This window comes from Bicyclus anynana, chromosome 8, assembly GCF_947172395.1.
Source record: "Bicyclus anynana chromosome 8, ilBicAnyn1.1, whole genome shotgun sequence".
NCBI lineage: Eukaryota > Metazoa > Arthropoda > Insecta > Lepidoptera > Nymphalidae > Bicyclus > Bicyclus anynana.
This window is the reverse complement of record NC_069090.1, coordinates 10084946-10110086: the sequence shown is the minus strand read 5'-3', so window position 1 is coordinate 10110086 and position 25141 is coordinate 10084946. Positions and strand designations below refer to the sequence as shown.

Here is a 25141-nt window from a genome sequence, read left to right as displayed (position 1 = left end):
ATTTTTGAGCCAGTTTCGTTTGCGGGCCCCGCAAGTGACGTGAATAACGTTATATTTATTATTTATAGTCTTACGAATGTGAGTGTATGAGTTTTTAACAAACGCGTGAAATCGTTAAAGTATCTCTTCCGTGTTCATTTATATAAGCGATTAGTAGTTTATGTTCCAGGTAGAGTACGGGGATAAAATATAGCCTATAACACTCACAAATGACGTGACTTTCTATAGGTAAAAAAAAAATTAAAATCGGTTCAGTATATCCAGAGAATAAATACCTAATAGAATACCACAAACTTTAATATTAATAAGCGTTTTTAATCATTTTCTTTTTTGTTATACCCGCATATCATCTGTAATTTTTCAGGTTGTTTTTTGTGGCGGATTGTGTAAGATAAGAACTAATAATTTCTTTATGATACCCTAAGGTACCTATGTACTATTGTAGACTTCGCAGATATATACTAATGCGTTTTTAAAACAATGTAGTCTGTATTGTAGGCCGTGATAGCCCAGTGGATATGACCTCTGCCTCCGATTCCGGAGGGTGTGGGTTCGTATCCGGTCCGGGGCATGCATCTCCAACTTTTCAGTTGTGTGCATTTTAAGAAATTAAATATCACGTGTCTCAAACGGTGAAGGAAAACATCGTGAGGAAACCTGCATACCAGAGAATTATCTTAATTCTCTGGTGTGTGAAGTCTGCCAATCCGCATTGGGCCAGCGTGGTGGACTAATGGCCTAACCCCTCTCATTCTGAGAGGAGACTTGAGCTCAGCAGTGAGCCGAATATGGGTTGATGACGTAGTCTGTATTGTAGACCTGCTAACACTGTTGATTCGATTAGTCTCATCTGTAGTCTGTAGGGGATTCTTGACTGATTGTCAGTTATGTGAAAATTCGTAACGCTACGAAGGTAAGGCGCAATAAATCTGACATGCTTCTGGCACGAGTTACTTTGTAAAGCATCAGTACGGAATCTTACTCCGTTATATAAAAACCGTATCGAGTTATTGTGCGTATAATCAATGATTTCAAGGTATCTTCTTAGGTCCTGAATAATGTCCAAGATGAATGTACCATATCATAATGTATTGCATACGAATGGGAATATATGTATGGAACTAATTTCTCTTAGAGATTTTATGAATTAGCATAAGAAAGTTAATTGGTGAAATAAATATTACTAGGCAAACGAGCTAATAGAATATTTTATATTTCGTCATAATTATGAATTTTGACTACCTATAAACCTTGGCGATTCGAACAAAAGTATGAAAGAAGCGAATCATAGTAGTGCGGAGTTTTTCTTTTAAACCCTCTTCCGAATTTTGGGACCACCGATATAAATATATATATATATGTTCCCTGAATATTGCCTGACATGGGTACTTTTCACACTTGATTTGAAATGTCTTTTCTTTGCTGCTTTATTTATTTTACAAAATTCGGCTCGGATGTAGTAATATACCTATTTGTTTTATATAAGTACCGTAATTCAATCAGCATATATGTGTGCTAATGTTTTTTATTTATAATTTACATATTCATAGATGATGAACAATTAGATGGTGTGTATTTATTATAATTATTTTATTCATGATATATTTAATATAATTTAATAATTCTTGGTTTAAATTTAATTTAAATTAATTATTAATGTGCTAATGTTAAGCTTTTATTATGTTCTGTCTCCGAAAAGGTACAAACGGTATCAGCTTAAAGCGACTCTGACTGTGAGTAGGAAACGTATACAAATATCTACGCATTACTTATACATACCGAATTATTTAAATTTCAAATCCAGGATACGAGAACTAAAACCGCACGCCGATAGAATATTCCTGTAAAGTTTCCTTTAAAAATACGTTTCATATCTCATAATCTTTTCCGAGAAAACGGCATTAAGCCTTCATAAATATTTACAAATCAAAATGATGGGTGTCCCCACAACAAAAGCACAAAGGGTTTCACGTCGTGGTCAATAATAAGTAGCTAATAAAAAGACAATGTCAACGCGCTACTGAATTCCAAACTCCCCAAAAACCGGTTAAGGTTGACTGCAGAGACCCACTCGGGGTTCTTTAGATGTCACGCTTTTTGATTCAATTCTGAATTGAAAAGAAATTAGTCTGAATCATAGATTCTTAATTTTATTTCATGCCCACCTTTGGAAATGGTTCTTTTTTACGTGACACAAATTTATTTTTCTTTTTTATTTTTTCGAATCAAAAGTATTGTTTTGTTTTACATGATCCACCTACAGAAATAGTGGAAACCTATCTTTTCCATCTCATTTTTCCTACTATATACTGTCACAAAACAACTACACTTTCATTAGTTCTTTGCAATAAGACGTGAGTTTTTGTAAAATCATATTATAAAACTACACTACTTTGCAACTATCATGATTTGGATTTTCTCTTTTTACAGTCGCTAAAGTTTCGAAAATTAACTAATGTATTTTTTTAATTTTTTTTTATTCCTTAGAAGTTAGCCCTTGACTACAATCTCACCTGATGGTAAGTGATGATGCAATCTAAGAAGGAAGCGGGCTAATTTGTTAGGAGGAGGATGAAAATCCACACCTTTTTCGGATCCAACACGACATTATACTGAAACGCTAAATCGCTTGGCGGTAGGTCTTTGTCGGTAGGGTGCTAACTAGCCACGACCGAAGCCTTCCACCAGCCATAAATGCCCTAGGAATGATATATCCGTTTGGTAAGTTAATCACATGACGTATCGATAATCGTCAACATCCCGTTCACACCAAGTTTGATTTTCAAGTCGTTGGCAAATGTAGAAAGAGAATCGCTATAGGTATGTAACATGGCTAAAGCGGCTGATAGTTGTAGGTACATCTTTGTATGGTTCTATTTTCCCCACAAGGAACTCCGAACCCTATTTCGAAAGAGGCGGTACGGCCGCGGCGTGAGGCGCATTCACCACCTGCGCTATCTAGCTGAGCGCATCGGAAGCGAGAATATTTTTTTCTCACGGACCGCATTCCCCGCCTCTACCAATAACCTCGCGATCGCGTATCTTATCCATTGCACGTAATACACCGTTGCGTCATGCTATTCAAGCGGGATTCGACTTTGGTACGCACGCAATGTACGCGGTTCAAAACGTTACCGCATAACCTGTTTTATTATTTTTCAAGGCGTCGGTCGACGCAGGTACGCCCTTTTACCTATGGCCCGCATTGTTTTGTTGAGGTGTAGAAAATTTCATACGTGACATGTTTGGAGCTGAACCGTGGAAATAACAAACGGAAGCTTAGGAGAAACACAGTTTAATTTTGCACAATAAGCAACCTGAATGAGGGCATTGAAAAATGATTCCGATTTAGTGATATGAACTTGACCAGAAGAGAGTTGATAGATACTTATATAGGTTATATAGGTACCTATTCGGAAAATACTTTTAATTATTAGATACTAGCGGACCCGGTCAAGCTTCGTTTTGACATAAATGCACTTATTCTCTATCCCTACTCTACCCTTCTATACCTCTACCCCTACCCTACCCCTCCCCTACCCCTACCCTACCCCTACCCTACCCCTACCCTACCCCTACCCTACCCCTACCCTACCCCTACCCTACCCCTACCCTACCCCTACCCTACCCCTACCCTACCCCTACCCTACCCCTACCCTACCCCTACCCTACCCCTACCCTACCCCTACCCTACCCCTACCCTACCCCTACCCTACCCCTACCCTACCCCTACCCTACCCCTACCCTACCCCTACCCTACCCCTACCCTACCCCTACCCTACCCCTACCCTACCCCTACCCTACCCCTACCCTACCCCTACCCTACCCCTACCCTACCCCTACCCTACCCCTACCCTACCCCTACCCTACCCCTACCCTACCCCTACCCTACCCCTACCCTACCCCTACCCTACCCAAAATCAAATCAAAATCAAAAATCATTTATTTCAAGTAGGCTCAGTTTACAAGCACTTTTGACACGTCAGTTGACTATTTGTAAAGATTCTACCACCGGTTCGGAAGGCAGGTTCTGCTGAGAAGATACCGGCAAGAAACTCAACAGTTGCTCTTTTGAAAAAGTCATACAGTATTATAATTTACAATTAATAACAATTACTGTTTACATTTTTTATAGTTTTACTTTCTGTGTGAAGGTGGAAGCTGATCCAACGACCTCCAAGCACCTTTATCATTAAGGAACTCATCAATGTTGTAGTACCCTCGACTAAGTAGATGTTTTTTAACACATTGCTTAAAGCTATGCATTGGCAGGTCCATCACAGTCTTGGGGATCTTATTATAGAAGAGTACACCCAAACCTACAAAAGATTTTTTTACTCTTTGGAGACGATATGCAGAAATAACTAACTTATGCCCGTGTCTAGTAAGACGTGGGTTTAAATCTCCTTTTCGTTTGTACAAATTAATATTTTGTCTTACATATACTATACTGTTATATATATATTGACAGGCTACTGTTAGTATACCTATTTCTTTAAACTTTTGACGAAGGGACTCGCGTGATTTTAATTGATATATTGCTCGAATTGCTCTTTTTTGAAGAACAAATATAGATTGTATATCGGCAGCCTTGCCCCACAATAAAATACCGTAAGACATTACGCTGTGAAAGTACGCAAAATAAACAAGCCTAGCTGTATCAACATCAGTAAACTGTCTTATTTTTCTCACGGCAAATGCCGCTGAGCTAAGTTTACCAGACAGTTTTTCTATATGAGCACCCCACTGAAGTTTACAATCCAAGGTCACTCCCAGGAAAACTGTGGAACTCTCCATTTCTAGTGTTTCACCATCGATCATTATAGACTTATCTAATTTTTTAACATTTGGCAATGAAAACTCAATACATTTAGTTTTCTTGGCATTCAAAAGTAGATTATTTGCAGTGAACTAATGCGACACATGCGATATGGCACGGTTTACGTCGTCAGAGTTATCTTTATTTCTGTCGGACTTAAAAATTAAGGATGTGTCATCAGCAAACAGTACAATCTCACATATGCCGCTGACATGGTATGGTAAATCGTTTATGTACACTAAAAATAGAAAAGGACCCAGAATTGAACCCTGTGGGACGCCCATTATGGTAGTGGAACCGTGCGACTTTATATCATTTATGCATACCTTCTGCGTTCTATCACTGAGATAAGAGGCAATGAGATCGAGTGCAACACTTTTGATGCCATAGTGGCTTAACTTGAGTAGAAGGGTGTTATGGTCAACACAATCGAACGCCTTGGACAGATCACAGAACACACCAATAGCATTCTTAGAACCTTCCCATGCTTCATAAATATGTTTTAAAAGTTTAGCCCCTGCATCAGTTGTATTGCGACCTTTTGTAAAACCATACTGTTCAGGATGAAACAAGTTATTTAAATTAAAATGACATAAAAGTTGATTTAATATGATTTTTTCAAAGACCTTGCTAAGTGTTGGCAATATTGTAATCGGTCTATAATTATTAAGATCTGATTTGTCTCCTGATTTAAAAAGTGGTATCAATTTGCCATGCTTCATTAGGTTCGGAAAAATACCTAAGTCCACACATTCATTAAAAATAATGGCTAAGTGGGGAGCAATTACATCAATTATATTAGATATTACTTTCACTGACATGCCCCACAGATCTCCGGTTCTTTTTAATTTTAACAAATTGAAAGATTTTTTAATGTCTGATACAGATATGTGGTGAAATTCAAAAAGAACGTTGCACTCTTTAACATTGCCTCTTAATAGTCTCTGGGCTTCCGTAGCAGACGAATCTAGTGAATCAGTTAACAAGATAGGAACATTCTGGAAAAAATCTTCAAAGGCATTAACAACCTCGATATCAGTGTTTACCTTTTTGTCATTGACAATTAATTCAAAACTGATATCCCGCGGTTTGATTTTTCCTGATTCTCTATTAATTATATTCCAGGTGGTTTGTATCTTGTTCTCAGACTCAATTATTTTCTGTTTGATGTGTAACGATTTCGCAAGAATACAAACACGTTTGAAAATTTTTGAGTAACTTTTGACATAATCTAAATAAGTTCGCGTTTGAGTATATTGTTTTTCCTCGTACAACTCGTACAGTTTGTCTCTACTTTTGTAAATGCCTACAGTAGCCCATTCGCTAAACTTTAATTTTTGGCTAGCATTAATGCGTTTAAAGTTAAAAATTTTACTAAACTCTCTGTCTATTGTCTTGAAAAGTGTACCAAAGAGCATGTCTGGATGATTATTTTCAAATGCAAGACTTGGAATTTTAGAAATAATTGTGTTTTTGAATCGCTTTAATTTACTTTCAGTTATTGGCCTACACTTTACCCATTGATTGCTATTGGTTTTATTATTTAAGATAGTAATTATTTGACCACTATGATCAGAGCTTAATTTATTTATTATCTTCTTTCTCTCAAGCACACAATTATAAAATATATTATCCAGACAGGTACCTGAAGTTGCGGTTATCCTAGTAGGTTCGTTAAAAGCATGCATCAAATCAAAACATTTAAATAAGTTAAGAAATCTAACAGATTTTGAGTTTTCTGTTAGAATATCAACATTAAAATCGCCGCAAATCAGTATTTGTTTGGAAGATGTGCACAATCGCCTCATTACATCTTCCATTACCTCTTCAAAATGATCAAAGTCGGCAGGAGGGGGTCTGTACACGCATACTATAATAATTTGTTCCAACTCCACACAAGAAAGTTCAACAATGCATTCCACAGAAAGACGAACTATATCTTTTCTATCCTTACATTTTAAGTTATTATGTAAGAAAATTAAGGAGCCACCATGACCAGCCCTTCTGAAGAACACACTTGACAATGAATAATTATTAATATTAAGAACTGACAGCTGTGAGTTAGTGAGCCAATGCTCCGTAATACATAATATGTGTATATTGAATTTTTCTACAACTACCCTACCCCTACCCTACCCCTACCCTACCCCTACCCGACCCCTACCCTACCCTACCCCTACCCTACCCCTACCCGACCCCTACCCTACCCTACCCTACCCTACCCCTACCCTACCCCTACCGCTTGACTCTTAAACGTTTGTATGGGAAATAGAAAAGGGCAGTTTTTAGGGTTTTCCCGGAAATTATTTGATTTTTCTCACCTTTTAAACCTTCCCTATACCTCCACGAACATTTCAAGACCAAGATAAGATAAATCCGTTAAGCCGTTCTCGAGTTTTAGCGAGACTAACGAACAGCAATTCATTTTTATATATATAGATAGATATGCGTCTGGTGACCCAAGAGCTGGCGCTTATTTAGCCCAAAGATTAGGTATTCAGATAATAGCCAGATAATAGCGTAAGCGTGATGGTAGAGTATTGGGCACCTTGCCCAAGGGTAAACAATTTCGAACGGCTCTCTAAGCCGACGTCTCGGAGGAGACGCCCTTAGAGAGTCGTTTCGCCCATCTACTCTGCTTCTGCCTTCGGGCCCCAAAAGGTGATGTTTCTGCGCTCGCCCAAACCCCCCGGAGACTCCGCTGAGGTCCCATAAGGAGTCTACGGCACTTACACAATCAGAAAAAAAGGGTGAACAATGGCTTGGCGTATACTTTTTGTAAATATATTCTTTTAAATTTAAATTTAATATTTTATTCAAATCTAATATTCTTTCAGCAACTATTTTTGATACTTTTCGGGGATATTCTATCCCCGAAATATATCAATAGCCAATACACTAAAAAGAACGTGGTTTTCTAGTGGTAAAATAATAAACCCAAACAGTCGGTTCAGTAGATCCAGAGATTTCCACCAACAACACCACAAACTTTACCTCTCAAAAATATTAAGTATATTTTAAAATATATCTACTAATCCGTCCATGTCGAAGCTGGTTTCCGGGTTAGATTAGGTACCTTGTTATTTTTGAAAAAATCAAGAGCCATAATCACGTTTTCGTAAAATATAGTAAGAATTAAAAATTCGTTTAAAAAGGCCCCTGATATCCAAGATCAACGTATTGGGTAATTATTTTCGCTTCGCAAGTCCTGCCATCTTGAGAATATTTCTCAAACCCGCCCAACACTGCTTGTTAAATAATAAATTTCGATATTCTATGTAGTTAGCAACATATCGCATTTTATTAATTGAACTCTGTGTTGGAGGTTTATCTTAAATCTATAATTGTTATTTTAAAATTCGTGTACATTTTCGTATTTCTGGCATCGAAACTTCACCCGATAGTAATAAATTCAGTAACACACAAAATTAACTTTATAAAATGTTTAAGAAGTAAATTTTTTTTAATACAAAATTATGTACATTTTTTCAGGTACTTTATTTTTTTTAAACTTTACAATCCTTGCCTTTGACTACAATCTCGCGTGATGGTAAGTGATGATGCTAACTAGGAGGCTGAAGAAAATCCACACCCGTTTCGGTTTCTACACGACATCGTACCGGTGCGCTAAATCGCTTGGTGGTACGTCAGTAACTAGCAACGGGCGAAGCCTCCCACAAGCCAGACCTGGACCAATTAAGAAAATTTAATCGGCTCAGCCGGTGATCGAACCTAGGACTTCTGTTTTGTAAATCCACCGCGCAAACCACTACGCCACAGAGGCCGTCAAATTCTTATTTCTCGAAAGGATAATCTCAATAAGTCTGAACAACAGAGTTGAAGAGCTTCTTTGGCTTCATATCTAAAGGTTTATCATATAGGTAGGTATATTATAAATCTCCTGCCTTAAAAGATCAGAAGAGATCTTCTCTTTCTCTTGGGGCTTTTTGAAGTGTTCTAACGTACCGACAAAACGAACCGCTAAACGAGTACGACTTTCTGGTACCGCACAGAAATCCGTCAGGGATATTGTTATTTTTATAATAAACTTCATGTAATTTTATAATAAACTTCATGTAATTTTATAATAAACTTCATGTAATTTTATAATAAACTTCATGTAATTATTATTGTAAAAAATATATCGATATATAGATCGAGTGTTGTCTAACACTTGATCAGTTTTATCGGATATCAAGCCATTAGCGCTACAAGCATGTTGGCTTATCGGATGGCGAGTGAATGAGTGAGAACCATTATGGTTCTTCTAAATACACGAACTAGTTTATCATTGGTAATCTATATAATATTTTAACCGATTTCAAAAAAGGAGGAGGTCCTCAATTCGACGTGAACTTCGTCATTTATTAACCAATTTTGGTCCCTTTTCAATTTCATGAAAATCGGTTTGATAATTTTGTGTTAAAATCAAAATAATTTTAACACGTCTTTTTATGTTTTGTGTTCCATTTATATGTATTCGTAACTACAACTTTCGAAAATTTTGAAAAGGGTTCTAGAATTATATACCCCAGTATTCTAAGAATATATACCGACATGAACTGCATGTGCATTGTGCACGCTTCTTTAGTACGTGTAGAAAGAAACGGGTTATTCCTATCATAAAAAAGCAAACGAAAATATAAAACCTTTTTGGGCACCGAACGCAGGTACGAACTATAGGCCTTAAAATAAAAGAAAAATCTCGAGTCGTCGGTCACCCTTTGTCTATTTTTTTCCCCTCCATTTTCTTATTGTGGGTGTGCGTGAAGATAATGACGAAATTTACCTGGCGAGTATAAAACAATTAACGTGCGTAGGTTCCGAGACAAATCACACAATAATTGAACGGAATTCTATAATTTTTGATGGTTTAGTGGAGAGGTTGTATACACGTGTTTAGTTTTATGGGAATCTTACAGCAATGAGTTCCGCTTGAAGCGATTCGTAAAGGATGTTAGCGAAGCTAGGTAATGACAGCATATTTCTGTAAGAATTTTTCTCTGATAGGTATTTCATATTGTATCCGCTCGCGTCTATACTAACGCGTGGAATTTCTGTGAACTTGACTACCTGAAACCACTATCTTTACTCTGCTAAAACTGATGTATCATTAGACGATTTTCAAATATCAAACTTCCTAAAATTCATGGAAACCTACTTTGTAATATTGAAATATACAAGAAGTTGAAATGTTCTTATCGTTATGTGCGTATCTATTGAATACTTAAGTACATATCTACAGTCTACATTTGAATATATCACATTGATTTTGCTGTGTAGTATGCTGTTTTGGGTGAACATAAATAGAAAATTACACCATAAACCATTCAATGGCGAATAATAACAAGCAAGACCAACCTTGCGATAATCCCTATTGTTTTCTATTTTAGGCAACACAATATTACCATATCGTTAATACAGAAAACAATACAGATTGGGATACTTGTTTCCTACGCAATGCCGCCTCGGAGAAAATTACTTTCATAGTTATGGGAGGAATGCGTTCGTGACGTTCGTTTTCGCGCTCAATCTTCCGCCATGTTGTTTTCGCTGTCAAAACGATAGCCCGGAGGAGTTCTGCCCTCACGCTACCGTATTCTGATTTATATTGTGATGGTTTATTAACTTCATTTGTTTCTTTTATGTTTCGTTGCTTGTCAACGTTTTAAACTTGAAAAATACGTACGATAAACGGCCACGTGGAATGATAATGTAGTCTTATCTGCAGTCTGATTATGTATCTCGGTGTAAGATTCAACACCAGAGCCACTATATCAAATTACAGTTGATTTTTCAGTTTTATAACTGACGTTTATAACCTCATTTTTGATTAAATTACTTAAGTAAATATATTAGTTGTTAGAATTTTCTGTATTTACCTCGCCACATTGTTGAAAGAAATGGAAGTTGGAACTAATTTCTTCTTTGTTTTTATTGAACTGACTTTAAGCCAGTTCTGAACCCTTTTAAGCCTCTAATTTCTTCCATTAGTATAGTAAGCATAGACTGCTAAAAATTACTTTAAACCCATTAAGGGGGCATAATATATTTTAAATATTCTTTTATATTCTCCAGTACTTTTATAATTATAGCTATCGTATATTCTTGAAAGAACCTTGGTATAAAATTCACGTAGGTTACCTACTTATACCTTTTATCGCCTTGATATCAAAATTATAATATACCTAGCTACCGCGTGTTTGCATTTCATGTAAATGTCATTGTTATTAGAGCTTTTTAAATACCATGTATAACCAATAAGACACGATTTAGTTATACATATTTCATGTAGATATCCATTGTGTTCAGAATACAGAACCACCCGTAAGCCAGACAACAAATTGTTTAGGTCGTTCTCGCACTAATTCCAAAAGTTAATTACTGCAATCGAATGAAATTTGTTTCTTCCATTTAATTATATTCAGGCTATTATTACGACCAACATTATCGCGGATTAAGTGTTCCTTTATTTTTTAAGTCTTTGCGAACCAGCCAGTGTAGGCGTGGCGGACATGTATTATACTTGGCCAGTATTATGTATCTGTTTAAGGTACGTTTTTACATTGCGACATACATTGCGTGTTGCGACAGTCTGCAGTAGAAACTTGCAGTCGCCCTGTTACAATACTAGTCGATATAAATGAAAATTTACTGTACCTATGCGTACTTAGCATACCCAATAGGATATGCAGATGATGTATACGCACAAAAGGAGATGGTCCATTTCAGGTTTACTCTTGTAAACTGTATCATTAAAATTTAAAAAATACAAGGATTTTATTAAAATATAATTAAGTGAATAAATCTAACTAAATAAAAAGAAATAAATAAAATTGAAACCCAAGTTATATCAAGATTGCCCTTATAGCAACTATTACATGACAGTTGACAGCAAACGTGAAATCGACCACCGCGTTGAAAACGTCATCAATACGCAAATGGACCATCTCCTTTTACAAAATGGAAAATTACTTCTCCAACAATAAGAAAATTCCTTTCCAGAAGGGTAGGCAGTGCATTTCTGCAGCTATGAAGTGCACGCCACTGCATTACCTACATCTCAAACAGTGATTAATGAAACTGTTTGTTAGAGGTTCCTGCATTGCTTAGATTTAAAGTTTGAGCCAACTAATTTAAAAATGATTTATACTGTCCTTGGGTTTGATACCTATCCAAAAATACGTAGATGTACATTATTTGGATAAAATGTTGTACCTATAGTAAATTTGTTACCAGCAGCTACTTACTTTTTATTTTTATTAATAAGCTTAAGAATATACGAGTATGTAGAATATCTTTTAATTAACATTGTATGACAAAACAATACATGATTTTAAATAGATTAGGTGTTGTGATAACGTGCGTTTTCTACCTTCATTTTTAATTTGTTTGTAAACATTCCACATAGAGTTCGGCTTTAATAGTTGTACTCATACGTTTGTAGTCAAGTTTGTAATTAGCAATGCGCGCTCAAACCGTACCTTTAAAATTCTTCAGACTCCTCGAACTGTATGGAACGCAAGGGCTCACAATTTAACGGTCAAGCGATTACGCGTTGTATGAAAAAACAAACAAAACTTTTTAAACATCGAAAATTACATTATTCCGCTCGGTTTCCGAACGCGGCGGTCGTAAACTGCCGGCGCAGACGCATAAACTTTATTATAACAATCTGAATAGATTTGATACTCCTTAATAGCGCACATTTCTGTTAATAGGTTACTAAGGCATTAACGTCTTTTAATTATTATATTAATCTATTAAAACTAGTGTAACTACCGACTGTATAAAATACAAGTCATATTAGATGAGAGCCGTGATAGCCCAGTGGATATTAACTCTGCCTCCGATTTCGGAGGGTGTGGGTTCGAATCCGGTCTGGGGCATGCACCTCTAATATTGCAGTTGTGTGTACTTTTAAGAAATTAAATATCACGTGTCTGAAACGGTGAAGGAAAAGATCGTGATGAAACCTACATATCAGAGAATTTTCTTGATTCTCTGCGTGTGTGAAGTCTGCCAATCCGCATTGGGCCAGCGTGGTGGACTATTGGCCTAACCCCTCTCATTCTGAGAGGAGACTCGAGCTCAGCAGTGAGCCGAATATGGGTTGAGAATGATGATGATGATCTATATGACACGGCAAACGCTGTTAGAAGGGCGTAAAATATTTTACTATATTTTCTCATACCCACGAAATATAGGTAGGTACAAATGAATACATCAAAATCGGTCGAGCCGCTTCAGAGGAGTGCGGCCACAAACACCTTGACACTTGACGTTGGCGCTTCATATATGCTATAATGGAGGCATTATGGGAGGCGTCCACAGATCCACATCGTACGTATCGGACGCATCGCATTTTAGTATTCTTTGTATAGAAATTCATACAACAGCGTCCATTGATCCGCATTGATCGCATTTTGTATACCGTAAAATTAATAATCCGTTTGATACGATACGTACGATGCGGACGAATTGGATCTGTGAACGCCTCCCATAAAGCGTCCATTATAGCATATATGAAGCGCCAACGTCAAGTGTCAAGGTGTTTGTGGCTGCACTCCTCCGAAGCGGCTCAACCGATTTTGATGTATTCATTTGTACCTACCTATATTTGGTAGGTATGAGAAAATATAGTAAAATATTTTTCGCCTTTCTAACACCTAGAACAGCAGAACAGGCAGGCAGAACAGCGTTTGCAGTGTCATCTAATATGTATTTCATGCAGTCAGCAGTTACATCAGTTTTAATAGATTAATATAAAAATTAAATATTAATTTGTATATCTAGTTAAAAACCTAGTGCAAGTCACTGCATACAGGAGAGGCGTCTAAAATGTGCTAAACTGTAACCTGAGGCATAGGTGTTGTTTCTGGCATAAATAAGCATTGCTTATGAAATATTTAAGAAAAAGTTTAACCAACTACTTAAAAAAACGTAAATTCAATAATTTTATTGGCTCCTTCAATGACAAAAGGAATACCTAATAACAATATTATAAATGGACGGTAATGATTTAGGGATAAGGTACGCAAGTCATCATCATTAACCGATGGAATAAATCGAAGGCAGAGGTCATATCCACTGGGCTATCAAAGTACGTATGTACAGCCTTATAATTAAATTCAAAAGCATTACATTAAAAAATAATTTTATACCGATCTAGTGATCCTTGTAGCCGTATGATTGCTTTAATTAGTTACTATACGCGCAGGAATGTAGCGGAGGCTCTATGCAATTTTGATATTAGACGAGGATCAAATTAACTGCCAAGCTTTAATCATACAAGGTAAAAGAGATTTTATAAACCTTCATATAGAGAATATAATTGATTGTTAGTAAAAAAATACTTGACCGTGCAGACTCAGACTTAGAGGGGGTCTAAAACTATGATGGCCCAGAACTTCGCCTTCAATGCTAATATTATACACGCAATTGTAGAACCTCCTCCTTTTTGGCAGTTGGTTAAGAAATAATTTTGTATACGATTTTCATAACAATTTAAGATTTAACACAACCTAAACTATAATTTTTTATCATCTCGGTCAAGTAAGTATTTTCTCCAGAACACAGGTTTACACCTTACACCTTCGGTGCTCAAATGATATAAGACTCCAATGATTTTAACTCTATCATTACGTGATCATTAAGTTTCACTTAAGTGGTCGAGTCGAGCATTTATCATATTTTTACCTGGACGGGTTATTGTTGAAGCCAGGGTACGAAATCAGCCGGAAACTGAATCCTTTGTCGGACCATCCCACCCAGACGACCGCGCTCACCGCAAAATATCTGAACTAAGGCTCACTTTTATGTGCTACGAGTATTTTTATTTCTTTATGATTATTTGTATTACCTGTCTGATAATGATAATTTTATACCATAGATCGGTTACGTCCCAACAAAATCACCGCATAAAGTGATCCAAATAATAGGCTACAAAACTAAGCGCACACATGCACTATTTTGTCTTCAATTCCATTATATATTTATGTATATTGTATATATAGTTTTTACACTTTCTGAACACACAACTCGACATTAGACGATATTTGGGTACTATTTGTTTAAATAACGTTCGTTGTTGAAAACATTGAGTTGTGTATAAATATCCTCTTTTGAGCGCCTTTTTTATTTTTATTTTCCATTTGCTAGTAATACATCTAACAGTATTTAACATCATTACCTGTCTAACTGTTATACTAATCCAGCAACGCACTTTAACTAAGACACTGACTAAGGAGAGCGAAGTTTTCGAACTTTGTTTTCTTAGAGTTAATTTAGGATTATGCTAGTTTGAGAAGAGGAAGAAGAAGAAGAAGAAGAAATACTTTATTGCATACAATATAAAACAAATTGAGAATTAAAAAAAGAATAATTAAAACGAAAAATTAGCATGCATGCAATGCAACCCTTCATGACAGAATTGCGGAGAAAGAGCAGGAAGGTGCAATATAAATAAATAAATAAACATACATATATGCCTAAATATACATATAACATATAAATATATAATATACAAATACACAAAAGAAGAAAGTGTTATGCTCAGAAAAGTCGATCCAAAAAATATTTAGCAACCATTATTATTGGACAATATATAAAAATTCTGTCTTATTGCCTAGAATGATTTAGCGTTAAATTGTTCTGGATAAAAGTTTAGCCATATATAGGAACAAGTATATATGTGTGCTATACATAGTTATATTTTAGAAACAAGTATTTTTTAAACTGTTTAAATAACTTTGTGCTTTAAACAACCTGCTATTGTACATACTTTAAGTTATACTTTTCTTGTTTGTCAACAAAATAAATGTTATTAACAAACTTAATAATTAGTTCCCAATTTTTACCTACAACAACATAATCGGGCCTTAATTCTGTAATGAAAAAAAGTAAGCCTGAGAACATAATAGGCGCACGACGTTATAAATCGTTATCGAATACGGAGTGGTTATAAAATTAATTGAATTCAAATGTATGACTTTAAAACCTTTTTATCAACCAAAACCGCTGCCCGGTATCGTTTTGGTACAACTAATTAATTATAATGAACATTCACGTCAGTGTATGCTAATTAAAAATAACTAAACACGAACTTTTCGGTTGCATGGAAGGTTCTGTATTTATTTCCCCTTACATTTTGAATAATAATTTTAATTACTTTAATAAACATTTTATAGGAATTTCATTTCATATTATGTAAGCTCTTTGAAATTTTCTTCTAAAAATGGTCACGTGTACTGAAAGTTTTCATAAATTTTCTCGTGGACGAAGTTGCGGGAGTTGCACTAGTCTATACTAATATTGAAATATTTGATCGTTTGTTTGTTTGCATTGACATTACCAAGGCTACATAGGCTAGGTTACATAGGCTATATTTTATCCTAGTATTCTAATACTAACTACGTATATTATAATGGGAAGTATGCGGGTGAAACCGCGGCGTTCTGTTAGTAAATCATAAATGTGAAAGCTACTTTACACTCGCTTATAAGTTGAAACAGTATCTTGCAAGCAAGCACCTATAATTATGGAATTCCGTGTCTCTTACCTTATCTCAAAGCATACATACATGTCCGTTATAAGTAAATGCTCTAATTTGTAGTATTCCCCTCACGTACATATCTTCAACCATATTTTTTGAAATTACACAACTCGCTGTTTATCTTTCGAATGCACTCATGTATTATAGTCAAGCCTTAATTACTAATATAATTGGCTGCTTGCTTTTCTATTACAAGTTTCTATCGATGCCTTATACGTAGGCTTACACAGAATGAAACATATTTTCTAAAAATATCTTGAATGTGAAGGACCGTTTATTATTTTACTTTATTTTTTTATTCTTTAGAACAAGTAAGCCCTTGATTACAATCTCACCTGATGGTAAGTGATGATGCAATCTAAAATAGAAGCGGGCTAAATTGTTAGAAGAAGGATGAAATCCACGCCCCTTTCGGTTTCTAAACGACATCGTACCGGAACGCTAAATCGCTTGGCGGTACGTCATTGTCGGTAGGGTGGTAACTAGCCACGGCCAAAGCCTCCCACCAGCCAGATCTGGACAAATTAAGAAAACCTCAATCGGCCCAACCGGGGATCGAACCCAGGACCTCCGTCTTGTAAGTACACTACGCATACCACTGCGCCACGGAGGTCAATATTTCTATGTACTACTACTTCAGTGGCCTTCACTAAAGTCTAGAATGATTATAACTAAATCTCTATAAAAGTGTTCTAAATATATATTTTCTTCCTTTTGAAATAACTGTAAATGTACACAAATAGACCAGGCGCAGTGAGGTATTGAGTGTGCATAATCCGAATACCGTATTATGTTTTGGATAGTTTTGTTACTTCAACAGGCGTTCAGATTACGATTCTGCATGTTGCTAGGAGGCTTGGTGGTAAACTTTGGCCAAACTTCAGTGTCTAGTAGGTATATGGACTGAACAAATTTGTATTTATTGCTTGTTTTATTGAGATAATTAAATTTTTTCATAACATCATCATAACATTATCATACTAATAGCTAATCTATTAAAAAATCACAAGAAAGTTAAAAACAAGCATTTAAAAAAATGTAAATACGGAATCGTAATCTACATGCTTTTCTAATTTCAAAATTGTAAACAGAATGTGGTCCTCGATTTATGTACACTCACATCCTCACAGCGCCTGGTCTGAGAGGTAAATATGTAAATTCAGTCAGTCGCGTACGTCTCGTCAACTGTTAAAATACGACGTATTGTACGTCATGCAACAATTGCTACTCAAACTTGACTGGTCCCTGCAGGAAAATAGACAGTAGCACATAAAATACTAAACTTTATACTAATGTTGAGTAAGTTGCTATGTTAATTTTACTGAAGATTATTAAAACGCAGCGTAATCTATTGTTTTTTAAACAAATTTTATGATATTTTCTAAGGAATGTTTTAATCTACAGTAGATAGCGGTTTTTCCTTAAAATAAAGTTACTACATACTTGCTAAGAAATTACTAATATTATTTCCTACGTAAAATGAATAATCATTGAATTTCGTTGAAAACACAACATTAGATGATTGCTAAAACGGAAACGGTGAAAAACGATGCAGCGACTTATTATTTGAATGATAGACCGAAATACATAATAGGTCCGCTGATAAGCTAAGCACTAAGGATGACGGTGAGGCTTGCTCCTGCATTCTGTAAAGTTAACGCTCTGTGACATCGTTCGTTTCCATGGCAACTTCGTTGTTAACTTTATAATGTTGGCATTATAAACATCAAGTTCAAAATCGATGAAGTGTTATTGGCGAAAAGTTCGTCGACGAGTGAAAAATGGCGAAATCGTACCCCGTATATTCGCGTACACAAAAGGCCTGAGTGATATCGACGCCAAGCCAAAAATGGGACCAAAAATATCAAAATTAGTAGTAAGGCTTTTTTACACATTCAGTTTGTCTTTAGTAAAAACTTAATGTGTAACACTAAATCATGTCTTTGTAAAAGAAGAAAAACTCACTATTTCATGCATGAGATGCTAACAATACTAACCATTGAAACAGCGGGACAGTTAAACGTTATTTAGCAATGAAATATTTTCACTAATTATTTCCAAGTAAGTTCTAGAAACTAGATATACGAGTAGGTAGGTATTCGATAAATTTGCAGTTATTTGTCCCGTAGTTATCGTTTCCCGCGAGTAATTGCTTCCAGCCGTTTTAAATATAGCTACACGATCTCTATCTCAACAGCATTTTTTATTGTTCTTTTTATTCTTTGTGAGCTTGCTTTTTATAAACCTGGAGATATTTTTGTTCTAAATTAGTACAGTATAATGATTGTATTCTCACTTGGGTGTTATGTTTAAGGACTTTTAAAACACATTTTCTGAGATACTCACCACCACTTTCTCCTGAACAATTAATGTTTAGTGGTTAAGTTAATAGGGCATTTATTTCATATTTATTTTTGGCAGTCCTTTTAAAACTTGGTTAGAGTAAGTGTGTTACAAAAATATAGCAATTTTAAGGGCTTATTTTGTAAAATTGAAACCATAGCATTGCTTACTTTATTGTCATCTAGGTATACTTATAATTTTAAGTTTATTTTTTATAAAAATACTTGACGTTTCAAAAGTGCTCCTAAGAAGACATGCAGTTTAACTGAACTGTTCAGTTAAAACGTCCGTGTGTAGACAAAACTGAGTACGGTAGGTACAGTTTTTCTAATGATTTTGATTGAAATATTCGATCAGATAAAACTGCGCAGTTAAAACTGAAGGTCTGTAATAATCCAGTCAAATAAGAATTTGAAGGTTACAATAATTCCCGCTACAAGCCTACTTGAAAGAAATTAATTGTTTGAGTTTGGAAGAGAAAGAGTTGGAATTTATTTTCCAAAGGATCCCGAATTATTGTGAGGCCATTCTGATTACAAATATTATTCATAGTATTTTTTTACAAGTTAGCGCTTGACTACAATCTCACCTGATGGTAAGTGATGTTGCAGTCTAAGATGGAAGCGGGCTAACTTGTTACGAGTAGGCAGAAATCCACACTCCTTTCGGTTTTTACACGACATCGTATCGGAACGCTAAATCGCTTGGCGGTACGTCTTTGTCGGTAGGGTGGTAACTAGCCACGGCCGAAGCCTCCCACCAGCCAGACATGGACGAATTAAGAAAATCTCAATCGGCCCAGACGGGGATCGAACCCAGAACCTCTGCCTTGTAAATTCACCGCGCATACCACTGCGCCACGGAGGCCGTCAAAGCAAAAGTAGGTAATAGCAAAATAATATTAATTTCAAACATTATGTTCTGATCGTAAAATGAGATTTTACCCACTTACGGGCCAACATTTGTTATCACGCCTACGTTACTTCTCACATCTGCACCTAAGCCACATTTGAATTTGAAATTATATGAATTTGTATCAGACCTCAACTTAGTGCAACTTGCCACGTCATCGGTCATCTACATCTACAAGCGAAAGTAAACCTTATTAGTTAACTGATAGAGTATAGAATTATTTATTTGCAAAGTAATATTAGGAGTGTATGTTTTGTGATGGCTCCAAAGACGTTATGATTAAAAGCAAGCGTGGGTTAGAGCTTTGGATTACATTGTTACATAGTTCTTAGAGTTGTTTAGGTCCTGTTTATAAATAGCTCTACAAGATTACTTACATATTTTTATTAACTTATTAATGTTTCTCTATATTTTTCCGCCCTACTCACTTACATAACCAATACTTTTTTTTTATAAAACTATCCTTTAACCATACCATTCCTAAAAAGGTTTGAAACTATGAAATTATATACCAATATCCGCGTTGCAGGAACCGAAAGAGTCGGGCACACTCCGACGTTATGTCACATCAGTTTTAGTCGTATTTTATAATAAATTAATAGGGTAAACCTATTCTAGAGAAATAAGTTTCACAAACCTCTGAGAAATCGCGTTGTGACATTTTCTGCTGCTACATGCTTTAACGATCCTGTAAAAAAAACCGGTGGTTAATAATCAAAATAGTCAATCAGTTTCGTCCTTATTATAAGGGCGTTAAGTATCTCTCAGGTTCTCTTATTCGCGCGAGAACTTGTATTTAAAGGCTTTGTTAACGTCCGTTAAAAAAACTCTCGTGCGAATGAGGGCTTAAGCAGAAACCCCCTCACTTTAGGTTTCACTTTAAATAGCAGACTTTCAAAATGCACATTTTCAGGCAACTTCATAAACAGACCCAGGAGTCGAACACAGGACCACATAGACTACACTTCACGGGACCAACGAGGCGGTCTACTCACTAATACTAAACTGCAAAATACAAAAGCTGACAACAGTTAACTTTTAAAACTTGCTCAAGCAATAATTAAGTACATTTTACAGAAATACTGGACAACTTTGAAGTCGTAAATTAAGTTCAAAGGAATCGCATTTCAGCAATACGGTTGACAAACAAAAAATAATCGTCTTGTAATCCAAATTCCCAAAAACTCCGATACGTGTAAGCATATTTAATGTATCATTATAATCAGGAATGACTTTTATGTGCAATTTCGTGAAAACTTGTCCGCTGTCAAGGTACAAAGATAACGTTTTGGAAAAATAAGACTTATTTATTGGAATGCAGAGTTCTAAGTCGTTTGGAACATGCAAAGCATATCTCTAGAAGTTGGTAGTTCTGTTTATAATCTGATGCTTGTCAGTTTCCGCTAGCGGTCATCAAACTTGGGAAACGTCGTGCCGTTTCCTACATTGTATGGAATGGTAAGAAAGTAAAACCGCTTTTAAGTGTCTCATTAACAATTAATATTTAACTACTTAAATATGCGAGTTTCTATACATATATATGGCAGTTTATTTTATAAAACAGCATTGCCTATGTTTGTGTTTAAATCAAAAACATCCATAAATAGTTGCGAGGCTCGCTTGTTTATTATAGAAAGATGATGACTCTACATCAGTTCATTCAGACTTCTGAAAAATCTGAACTTAGTTAAAATTAAAGCTAAAGTAAAAAAAGAACCGACGTATTTTAAAACCTGTAGTTTAAAGTTTTGTATACTAAAGGTTTACATTTTTTTAATCAGATCAGTAGTTCTGAATATTAGCACTTGCAACCATTGCCAAACTTACAAACATTACCTCTTTTAATATTAGTATAGATATTAATGAATCGTTTATTTACATTTCATACATAGGGTTTATGTATGAAATGGCAATGGTTATTAGGCAACTAAATTATTTGTTTGTAAATTTACTAAAAATACACGAGTAGTACACGATAAGCTTTGAACCAACGATATTTTATACTAGATATAAGGCACTAGCGCATCAAAACTGAGGTGGACAAATGTGTATAAGTGTCTTAATTTCGTTTAGTTCGCTTATTTAACAGCGAAAGTTATTTAAACAAATAATACCTAAATATTGTCTACAATATCGATTTATGTGTTCAGGAAGTGTAAAAACTATTATATACTTAAATATATAATATAAGTAAACACACAATTGTGCATGTGTGCGCTCAGTGGAATAGCTAAATTCGTATCACTTTTGCGGTGATTTTGTAGGGACGTGACATGTCTATAATATAAAATATCGTTGCTCTGACCATAGCCATAATTCATGAGTTTTTGAAAAAAAATTATAGTAAAAAAATCAAAAGAATAATTGAGTAATCTATGGAATTACAGTTGTTCGCATATATTCCCTTTCTATACGAGAGAGCCGAATCCAAACATAAATCATGCTCACCTGACTCCAATGGTTCCTCGCAAGGAACTCGATTAAGTTTATCTCTGTTTCACATTCCTTATGCAATGTTTATGCAATAATATTATCTGCAGATATTCAAGATGCATTCTGCGAGGCTTACTTTTTTTGTGAAAATACATGGACAAGTATTTTCTCGGAAAGAAATGGAAATATGAATAATTGCCAATAAATAGTTTTTATTTTTCAACTTTAACAAAAATCTTAATTCATCATCATTATCAACTCATATTCGGGTTACTACTGAGCTCGAGTCTCCCCTCAGAATGAGAGGGGGTTAGGCCAATACTTATAGGCAGACTTCACACACGCAGAGAATTAAAAAAATCTCTGGTATGCAGGTTTCCTCACAATGTTTTTCCTTCACCGTTTGAGACACATGATATTTAATTTCTTAAAATGCACATAACTGAAAAGTTAGAGGTGCATGTCCCGGACCGGATTCGAACCCACAACCTTTCGAAATCGGAGGCAGAGATCACGTCCACTGGACTATCACTTAATAGATGAAGTTTCTAAGAATTTAAGTGACTGGCATCTGAGTATAAGATAATTGATCATTCTATAAATCTATGTCTTGAATGGAATGGTAATGAATGACATGATCTTGAAAATTCCGAAATGCTTATATGAAAACCGTGAATAGAGTAAATCCTTGTAAACAGGAATAGACATTTAGCAAGAACTTAATCAAGACAACGTTACTGAGACCCGACAAACTTTATGTACCTACGTTTCACTCCGAAACTGGAGGAGAAGTTGACTCTACAATGTTCATTGAAAAGTTCGCAATTGAATATTGTAGATTGCCGCTTTGACTCGAAGTCTTTATCTTAATTGAATTTGTATTTATTACTTATTACAGTTTTGGACAGTGCCGGATTAAGGTAACATGTCCTAAACAATCTTTCCCTGTGGGAAAGAACCCTCCTTAAGTGAACTAATTGAATGAATATTCTGTTAATACGTACCGTATGTAGCTAGAATATGTTTTAATAGACATAAATTTAAAACGCGCGGATTTTGAAATTGCCTTAACTTTCGTGTGCTCGTTTATTTTACTTGGTTGTCAATCAATCTTATGGATCCGAGTCCCGTGGCCTTTCATAACAAGGCTCAAAATCATTCAGCGGACGATACAGTGAGCTATGCTTGGGGTTCGAATCGGAAATGAGGATATCCGCAGAAGTCACTGATATAGCTCAGCGAGTCGCGAAGCTGAAGTGGCAATGGGTAGGTCACATAGTTCGAAGAGCCGATGGACGTTGGGGTCCTAAGGTGCTGGAATGGCGACTCCGCACCGGGAAGCGCAGTGTTGGTCGACTCCTTGTCCTAGGTGGACATCAAGCCGGTTTCAGGGAGCTGCTGCATGCTCGGGGCTCGAGAGCGTTTTGTTTGGAAGTCCATGCAAGAGGCCTATGTCCAGCAGTGGACGTCCATCGGCTGATAATGATGATGATGATGAATCAATCAATCAAAATCAATTCATTTATTTCAAGGATTCCAAGTATACATTCACTTTTGAAACAAAGTTGACTATTTAAGTAAAGCTTTCGTCTTTAATGTCCCCTAGACGGGATGCCCTAACAATTCGCTTAAATAGTTTAAAGGCTAATCCAGGACTATTTTAGAAGACGATTTCTTTGTTGGCTTTGGTTGCATCGGTCTTATACAAACACTAGATTAAACTAAGTAAATGAAATATTAAAGCTCCTATAGACAATTCTATCGCAATTATTTACAAGGTTTAAATGAACAGCAATCTAATTTTTCTAGTATTAACTAGTAATTGATTAAAAGACGTTTTTATATTCCAAGTAGCAAATGTGTGCGCTTAATAATGATTTTTATCGTTAAAATCTAAAAATAATATTAATGCTATTAGCTTGTACCGGCGATAAAAGTTGAGATAATTATCGTTTAGCGTTCAAATTAGTATTAAATCTGGACATCTTATTGACCACATTAGCATACTCGTACGTACTAGTTGGAATGGCTGTTCTGTTTTTGTAGACCAAGTGTCTTTTCATTGCATTTTTACATAGGTACATACTTATATACACGGCTTTTGTGTATATCTAGCTGACCCCCTGCGGGGTTTCACCCGCGTAGTTCTCGATCCTGTGAGAATACGGGGAAAAACATAGCCTGTGATACTCACAAATAACGTGACTTTCTAGTGGTAAAATAATATTAAAATCGTTTAGTACATCCAGAGACTACCCTCTACAAACTTTACTTCTTTATAAAATTAGTATAGATAGTTTCGTCCTATGGTATTTGGTTTTTCACTAATCCAGCGGCACCTATGTACGAGTATTTTTTCGGGATAAAAAGTCCACGTGTAAATACAGGTTATAATGTATCTACATTTCAAATTTGAAACATTTTTTTCACTACTGGCTTGTAGAAGTAACAAACATTTTGACTTTTCAAATGCAATGGAAGACAACCTACTTGAAAGTTCTCATCAAATAAGTCTGGCAATCTGAACTTGGTTTAAATAAGTGCACAGTAATCAAAATTACAAAACTAAATAGGCAATAGGCATCAATATAGGAATATGCATATTCAGAAACCGAACTTTAGAGCCAGGTTTTATGACACAAATGTATATTACACTGACAGACACCCCGCGGTTTCATCCGCGTAATAGTTCCGTGAGAATACAAAAATAAAATATAGTCTATGAAAATCTCAAAGAACGTGACTGTCTATTAGTAAAAGAATTTTCATCGGTAAAAGAAATTTCAATCGGTTTAGTAGGTTCAAAGGGAACCCCTACAACCTCAAAAACTTTACCTCTTTATAATATTGGTATAGAAATATAGTTATAGATAAATGCATACATATTTAATTCCGAATCAAAATTCCAATCATGAAGATGTGTTATAAGGTATTGTTGAACATTATCAACATTGTTAACTTTTACAATGGCAGGTCGTTTAATAATGCCTTAAACAGTGAATACAATAAAGCGGGCTCAGATTAATCGTGATTGATTAGTCTCCTCACGATAGCTCTCGTGTCGGTAATGGCAACCACAT

General features: G+C 35.6%; 1 protein-coding gene across 3 annotated transcripts in view; it reads right to left on the bottom strand.

Annotated features, from left to right (window-relative positions):
- Positions 1–25141, bottom strand: part of LOC112049987 (tetratricopeptide repeat protein 28) — an 86723-nt gene that overhangs the window by 52216 nt on the left and 9366 nt on the right. For all 3 annotated transcript variants that reach the window (XM_052882763.1, XM_052882765.1, XM_052882764.1), the window contains exon 2: positions 20266–20316. In XM_052882763.1, the coding sequence (XP_052738723.1) occupies positions 20266–20289 (24 nt within the window). In that variant the 5' untranslated portion in view covers positions 20290–20316. The remainder of the gene's footprint in view (positions 1–20265; positions 20317–25141) is intronic.